General features: G+C 40.3%; 1 protein-coding gene and 1 long non-coding RNA gene across 9 annotated transcripts in view; one reads left to right on the forward strand and one right to left on the reverse strand.

The window, feature by feature from the left end:
* PPP4R1 (protein phosphatase 4 regulatory subunit 1) overlaps nt 1-5,217 on the reverse strand; it is a 37,049-nt gene extending 31,832 nt beyond the window's left edge. For 2 of the 8 annotated variants that reach the window (XM_083746773.1, XM_083746770.1), the window contains exons 1-2: nt 3,689-3,720; nt 2,160-2,212 (exon numbers count right to left, since the gene is read on the reverse strand). In XM_083746773.1, the coding sequence (XP_083602899.1) occupies nt 2,160-2,212; nt 3,689-3,705 (70 nt within the window). In that variant the 5' untranslated portion in view covers nt 3,706-3,720. Of the gene's footprint in view, nt 1-54; nt 697-1,225; nt 1,347-2,159; nt 2,213-3,688; nt 3,721-5,104 lie in introns of those variants that run through there. The other 6 variants (XM_083746772.1, XM_083746780.1, XM_083746774.1 and 3 more) reach the window with 5 other exon arrangements.
* Nucleotides 649-7,054, forward strand: LOC310848147. The gene is made up of 3 exons (XR_014566176.1): nt 649-767; nt 1,275-1,414; nt 6,875-7,054. It is a non-coding gene; the product is annotated as an uncharacterized lncRNA (long non-coding RNA).
* The last annotated feature ends 1,425 nt before the right edge of the window (nt 7,055-8,479 follow it).

Raw genomic sequence — 8,479 nt, forward strand, 5'->3', positions numbered from 1 at the left:
CGGACGGAGTTTCTGGGAGTGGGAGGGGGGGTTGGGGAGGGAGGTGCTACCTACCCGCCATGTTTCTGCAAACCTCCCCGCCCGATTTGCAGGGGCTACATTTAGCCCGCCGTGGCAGCCGCAGGAGGCGAGGGCTGAGGGAAGGGGGCTCGGTTGGGGTGGCGGTTGCGGCCTTTGGGCCCAGGCGGCGTTTCCGGGCGTCCCCGGGAGAGTCTCACACAGAGCGATCAGTCCGGAGAGGGAGGGGTCTGAGCCGGACACACACACAGAGCGAGAAACGGCTGCCCCCGCCTCCGCCAGGGAGGGAAAAAGAGCGAGAGAGAGAGAGCTGCCTGACATGCGAGGCAAGAGCTGCCGCGCTTTTGCCCTCTTTTTCCACCCGCTGACTCACTCCAGCCTCAAAAGCCGCCTCCGTCGGGCGCAGCCAGGTGGGGCCGCTAGGCAGGTCTGGCCCAGCCAGAACCGGTGAGGCAGAGTGAACTACTCGGGACACTTGGAAAAAACGCCCCGGTGTCTGTGAGCGCCCTCTCTCTCTCGCTCCACTCGCCTAGCAGTGCTTTCCCTTGACCCTGACCCTGCACTGCCTTCCCCACATGGCATGGCCGCTCCCAAAGTCGGTTTAAGAGGGTACGGCAGTTTCCGTTCTCCGCGCCCTGCTAGGCACTGGCACGGCTGCAGGGCACGGCGACAACTCGGGAGCTGCACGCTGGGCTTTTCTCAGACCGACGTAACTTGGCTGTGACGCTGTTATCTTCCCCCACATCTAGGTTTGGCTCTGGTTTTCTACTACTGCACTTGTTTCCGTGCCACTTGGCTCCGGTTTTCGTTTCCCCTTTCTGGGCTCGGCCATTGCATTCTTCCCGCCCCTCCTTCAGCGCTGCTGCCCCGGGACACTTCGCTGCCCGAGGCGAAGAAGATTACGATCCATCTCCCTTCCTGTTCTGTGTACACAAGCCACCTAGACAACTGCTGACTCTGCTTTCAACAGCAGTGATGGGACAAGGGGGCGATATCCACACCTGAGGGCAGCTGGGGTGGTTTAGGGAGCACAGGGGCAGCCAGTGTGGGATAAACAGCTCTGTCGTCTAGCACCTCGCTGCACATCACCTGCTATCTGAAACGGAGGCCTAGCTCTGCCTCTCATTCTTTTTTCTTTGTGGATATCACTGCCACCCACCCATGGCTGTATTTTTCTGTTATTTAACCTCGCTCCTCTTAAACTTACTTAGGAATACTGCTGCTGCTTTTCATCCCTTTTTATTGCCTTCCTATAGAGAATGGAGCTGAACACACTATTTTAATTGTGGCCGAACACTGGTTTAGAGGATGCCAAATGGAGCTCTGAGATATGACGCACGACAATAAGTAGATTGAATCATTGTGATGTCATTCTATAAAGAACCACCTTCCTCAGGTGATAATTCCAGGGTTGGTGTCACAATGTAACCTATACTGTATTTGTAGGCACACATGCTTTGTTTTGTGGCCATTTGTATATATGGATTCAAAAATTAAAATGTTCTCTGCAAAAGCATTTGGGACAGCTATCCAAAACTGGGTTTTTGGGTCATTGCCTACTTTCATTAAAATAAGTCTTGGACTGATTTAATAAGAGCCAGGCAACCCTAATAAGAAATCAGCATTTAGCTGCTTATATAACTGTACTGAGGTTTAATGAAAATCTAATATTTTGACATAAAGGTTGTTGGCATAGCACAGTAGATAAGGCTGCTGTTCTAGACACACTTGCCTTAATGTCTCATTTAATTCTATAGGACCTCTGGGTAGGTATGCACAGGATTGCCTTGAAAGGGTATAAACCATGTTTATATCCAAATCAGTTAAAATTTCTGCTTGTTTAATATACTAAATATAGTATAATATTTCCCTTGAGGCTAGTAATAGTGTCCCCTTGCCACTAGACTCCCTTTCATTTGTCAGTAAAACACAAAATAAAAAATATGTTTAATTGCAGAACCACAAGGTTCGATAGGTGCTCAGCCTTTCCTGCAGTCGTTATGAAGATCATAATTCTACAATATCAGCTGTACTAGTTAAGGTTCTCTAGTACAAGAAATAGGAACACAACTGTCACAGTGATTTCAGTAGCTGATACCTATACTTATCATACCATCGTGTTTTCTACATTATAAGCTTACCATGGGCCATTTGCAGTGTTGATTGAGGTGACTGGTGATCTGCAATTCCTTTCCTGGAGAAAAGGGAGAAACCGGAAATTGGATTAAGCATCACTAGATAGTGTACTTGCACTATCCTTATTGCACCATTTTGTAGTCTGAACAGTGCAAATACCAACTTTACAAAACCATATGGTAATCAACAGAACTCCTAAGAGACCTCTAACAGACAAACATGTACACTGACAAGCCTCATCTGTCTTTTTGCCTGTTGTTAAGATACTGCCCCAAGATCAGTTCTCATCATTTTCTGTTAAAGGATCTCTTGATGGCAAGGATGGTAAAATATAGATGCCTGAAACTTCAGGGAACTGCTTCCTGTCAGAGTAGACAGCACGGGATGCCTCCTATATTACTTATTGTTTTTCTGTTGCGTTAGCTTTGGCCATTCGGCTTTTTATTTGACATAAAAGGTAAGAATCTTGCAAAAACCAAAAATTAATTTTGTGCCTCCTATGGGTTGTGGTTTTTTCTTCTTCTTAATAACTTCTGTATGAGATTTCTTGGTAAACTTCACACAGTTTTCCTTAATATTAAATAAGTAAACCTAAGATCTGCTTACACTTCTGAGCGATTAAGTGTCAAACATTGATATATAATGATGGCATAGCCCTTGCACTTCCTCAATACCATGCAAGTACGAACTGTAGTGTGATGTAGAATAATTTATGAAAAATATTTATATCATAAAAAGTCGAATAAGTTTTTAATAATAAATAAGGAAAAACATTTAAAATTTCAATATTAGAGACAATCTACTAGCTATTATGGAAATATATTATCTGAATGGCCTGCATAGGCCTGGCACATAATATTGTGACTTGTTGGCCTTTGTAGCTGCAGTAATTTCTGATCTCAGGTATTTGTGGTTGAACTAGAAGGAATGTCATGTATAGGAGGTTGAGCCCATATAAAAAAAATACTGATAATAAGCAGCATTTTTCTATCTGGATGCTATATTGTTGTTGATGGAGAATGCTGGAGAAAAATGGGTGATTACCTAGCTGCCAAAGATTCAGTAGTTATGAGTTTAGTAGAGTTCATGTGTCTGTTCATATGCAATACAGTGTACAAGCTTGATGTGTTAAGGAATGAAGCACTGTGGCATATTAAATTTTCTGTCAAATGTGATTAGCAGATGTATGGATTAACTTTAACCATTACATGTATAGTCAAGCATACAGTGCAGTAGATTTCAAAGATAGCACCAACTTTATGACATTCAAATCATTCTCTTGTGACCAATGACAGTGTTTTCTATAAACATTTTACTGGACAAATTTCTGCTGTCCTAAATCAATGGAGATATGATTTAGCACACATATATGAGGTTTTTTTTTTAGTTTTCTTTACTAAATGTACCTCATATTAGCTTCTTCACATGTTGTATAAATGCTATATCTCTTTTTCCAAATGTAATTAAACGGACATGTGTTAGAAAAATAAATTTTAAAAATGCACTCAGGCTGCGCGGTTCTGTGCATGCTTACCTGGGAGAAAGTCCCATCAAATTCAGTAGAGTTTACTTCTGAGTAGACACATGCAGCGTTGCAGTAACTGTGTGGCTTTATTTTATATTCATACAAAATCAAAGTTACTTTGATTGGAATGTTTATAAAGGTTCTAAATAAATAACTACTTGGCAGCATACATTTCCCTTACATTACATTTTAAGGGGAGGGACTGAGGTATTGAAAACATGCTTGCAGGACAATCCAAACACTAGCTGGGCAGCAGTGCAATGTGAGAGAACAATAGAGCAATAGTTGCATCTCTAGCCTTATTGCTCACACAGGGTGGAAGGCAGTGGGCAGGGAAATAACAATCAGCCCCAGTGCCATCAAGTGGGCTGGCTCAGCAGATCCAGAACACCTGGTTTTCAGACTGGGTGGGTGTGTGCTGTTGCCAGAGGCGGCTAGGGTGCAGACCATTAGGAGCATCACAACTATTACGTAAAATGGAAGGCAAGAGTCAGGGGGGTGCTGAATTTTGATGTTGCACAGGGCACCACGGACATCTTGAGACCCCAAGGTCTGCCACTGCTGTTACAGAACAGGGACCTTTGTAATTTAGCCAAGTAATGCTAGTGTCACTCCATGGGCAGAAAGCCAACAGGGCTGGATGGAGAGGCACCTCTGCTCAATCTGTCCCCCCAACCCTGCACCCATTGTTAGGGGTATGGATTACAGCTTGATTTTAGCATGACTGAAGAACTCTGCAAATAAAGAGATATGTGCTTCCTAGGGAAAGTAACTTGAAAGTTTTATTGTGTTACTAATAGTAAAAAAATTCTATGAGAAAGGAGATGAAAATTTAATTGAAAAGTATCAATCCTACATCAGTGTTTGAGATTAATTTTTTAAAACTTTCAACTATATGTCTAATGGCAACAGCTATCTCTTTTTTCATAGATAGTACTATTTATAATTTTTAAAATGCCTTTTCATAACTTATAACATCTTCAATGGGACAGAAATAATTTTGGGAATTGCATTGTGGAATCTGATTTTTTTTCCAAAAGGGGAAATAGATTTTTATTGTACAATTTTCAGTTGACGTACTATGCAATTAGTTGGACAGTATGTGTGTGTATCAAGCAATTTTCAAAAATGAAACATTTGAACTGAGTAAGTTTGAAAATATGCTGCTCACAACCCAACACAGTTATGCATGCTGAAGCCCATTTATTGCAATATATTTTATTCAGCTTAACTTTGTGTTGAACTTGAACCATTATTTTTGAAGGCATAGGCATGATCAGAACTCAAATGAAAGACTTGCATTTTAGGATATTTATTTCAAGCATGTTAAGGCATGTCGGCCATTTGAGGGCTGTATACACTTGGAATGGAAAAAAGGGGAAAGGAGGGTAAAGAATGACTGTTGAAAATAAAAAGAAGTCCTACCTTTCATAGCTCTGTTTACTTGAAGGTTAAGGACAGTAGCATGGAGTAGAGTAGGAGGACAAAGATAAATGATTGGCTGCTATATATCTCTTGTTAGGCTCTGTACAAGGAGATGTCACAATCTCACCATGACAATGAGCTGTTCCTTGGGTACCAATAAGAAAAGCAGAATGAATTACTAAAAACAAAGGCTCTAGTCACTCACAATAGATATACCTAGGTTCCCTCTCTCACTTAACACACATTATATATTACCCTGAGGTGAATACTGATTTCCCACACACTAATAGTTGCAGTAGTGCCCCCTGATGAGTATACCTGTAAGAGGTACTGTTACAACATTAGGTACACTGTACACCTGAACCTAAAGCACTTGTTTGGGATGGCCCCGACCCTGACTAAATGGGCTTTAGTGGTATGTCCAAGCAATATAAATGTAACAGTTCATGCTAGCCATCAATTGCTTAATTATTTTACAGGGATTACCAGCTATCTTCAGCAGAATTTCAGGTTGAGCTACTGCACCAAATCCTAAATGGCTATTGCTGTCCATTTGTCTTCATTCTCTTTTTCTAGACCAACTAATTATTCAGCTATATTAATTGATTTTTAAAGTGGTTGGTTGATTTAAAAAGGTCCCCCTGCATATGTAGCAGCAGTGTTTCTTAAATGCAGCCTTTTAAAATACATTTACTAAAAATTTGGATAGGAAATGGAATGGAATGCCTTTTTTAAAGATAGATTATGCATGCATGTCATAGCAAGCACTAAGAACAGTTTTTAATGATTTTATTATACCGTATTGCTTATTTTTTAATTTCTATACTGCTTTTTAAAATTAGTGAATAAAATGTAAATGTGTGCAGATTTACTTGATTGATCGCAATCACAACACATATGATTAGTTTCCTTAATCAGGTGAAAAGCTTAATTTCAGCTTTTTCCAAACTCTGGCTGTAAATTACACTTAGATGATCTTATTTTCCAAAATATTCTCAATTTTTTAATTCACCATGTAGCCAGCTGTTTTAGATATCTCTAATACTGTGTGTCTCAGCAAGCAAGAAAAGAATGTGCCCCTATTTATGGGAGGCTTTTGATACAAAACATGTACAATGACTAATCAGTAAACATGCAGTGTATAGTTGCTAAATGTATGCGTTCATGCAGTTGAATTGTTTGCACAAGTTCTATGTAGAGAGAAAAAACTAGTTTGACAGTTTTGTTTTACCTTCTTCACCGCTTTACCAAGTGGTAGGAAGCTGCAGTGAAGCTTTTGTGGGCTGGCTGTATTGTGAGGAAAATACCCACCCAGTCCCATTTTACTCAACAGCACCAACAAGGGAGGCCAAACAGACACCGGGATTGATCAATCGAAGCATAATGTTATTTCCCACTCAAGTACAGAAAGGTGCAGCATCTAGCAACCTGGAAAGCTATTAAAACTAAAAAGGCTGGACCCTAATGTTAGTCAGGGGAGACCTTTATACCTATTCAATAGTGCAGTGGGGCAATTAGCCTTGCAAGCAGGGAGGCAGATGTGTGGAATTCCTCATCAATCCCCAATGCCAAATGCTCTTATTCAAGGGCACACAAATAGATAAAAGACCACTCATATAAATACAAGCGGTTATACTCCCTTCTTGAGCTCATATATTTCCCATTGGTCTGATAGGCAGAGCATGTGCCAATTGCTCCTTGTTCTTGTCATAAGCTTGAGTTCTGTGCATGATTACCTCAAAATGGAGTCCCTTTTTTTCCTTACAACAGGTGTCTTGTGAGGACAGATGATAAAGATTTGCCAAGTTTCAGGTCTGTCAAAATGTCCCATACAAAGTTGGAATTGGTGAAATGCTGCAACAAAACTATTCAAGGTCAGAGGGTATCAGAACTTTTCAGGCTCAGCAGAAAGCTAAAAATTAGAATAATTGCATTAATAGATGGAATAAAATAATTTATTTAAGGGGTAACCTTAAATACAGGTAATAACAGAAGAACAGTACTGAAACTGCCACAATCTTTTGTTTAGGTATAACAGTTGAAAATTGTCAACCAAAACAGTTATCTCATTATATGCATTATAAAAATACAACATTTAGGGTAATAAAATTAATAAACCTAGCACTCTGTCAATAAATACCCAAAAATGTGAAGGCTGTGGGCTCACTGACAGACTGAAGAACCTTGAAAAGGCAGGCACAAGATTAATTTCTATGTTTCCTTTAAAAAAAAAAAAAAGGTTCACAGACACTACATACACTGCAGGTAGTGAATTCTCTCTCTATATGTGTGTGTGTGTATTGATTTTCCTAGCATTTGCCACCCCCGGCTGTTCTGCAAATGTGGTTATATAATCAGTGGGCCTTGCTTATTTATATACTGAGAATCATCATTACGATCAAGGAGGAGTTGCTCCAAAACACTGGAGAGGATGCTCAGGAGCGACTGTTTCATCTTGCAATTCCATATTGAGATCAGGGCTTCATCGGGATCACCAGTTTTCTCCACTGGAAAACACACAGAGCATTGAGGAACACATTTTCTATTAGTCTCCAAGACTGGGCTATACAAACGGGCCCACTGCTGTTAGATGAGGGAAGTGTCATCGTCGTCACACAAAAGTTAGATAAAGCTTTCTGACTGCTTGCCTGGAGAAGATTCTTACCATGGGCAACCCATAAAGAAATTGTTTATAATGCTGCTTTATCCAGCCACTGTGGGAGTTTCTGACAGTTTTATCCATAATAGTCTGGTTCCCAACTGATGTTGCAGTGAAACAAATCCATGCACAAGAACATGTATAAATCAAGAAACTTGAGTAATTCAGCCCTTCTATCACCTGTACAAAATGTATACAGCTTGAATTGGTCTAACATTACATTCCGACATTACATCCAAAATTATTTTTACCAAGATTTTAGTGGGTATTTAATAGTCCCATATTTTGCTACTGAACTCATTAAAAAGTATATTTGAGGGGGGAAATGTGTCTCTTTGAATTAAACTCCTTGTTTGAAACAAGAGGAAATAATTCACTCCATTTCCATGACTGATGAAGCTGCACAAAATTAATTGCAAGACAGTGATCCAGGAAAGACCGAAGTATTTTGCTTCATCTAATGTTAGTGACATTCAGTACATAAAAAGTGTGTTCCTGTGGTTGATAAATTATTTAGCAATCACTAGCCTTTTAATTCCTCTGAGAAATTTTAATGACAGCAGATGGTGATGCCAGGAGGTACTGCATAGAATACTTAGGCTGAAATAGCAAACTAAGAGCCCGTTTCACATGTTGCACTGGGGCAATATTTTGCAAACATGGAGATTTCTCTATCTCTGCATCAGTGAGACTGAAATATTGTCATTACTTGTGGA

This window comes from Podarcis gaigeae (genome assembly GCF_964106915.1).
Source record: "Podarcis gaigeae genome assembly, chromosome: 7".
In the NCBI taxonomy this organism is placed as follows: domain Eukaryota; kingdom Metazoa; phylum Chordata; class Lepidosauria; order Squamata; family Lacertidae; genus Podarcis; species Podarcis gaigeae.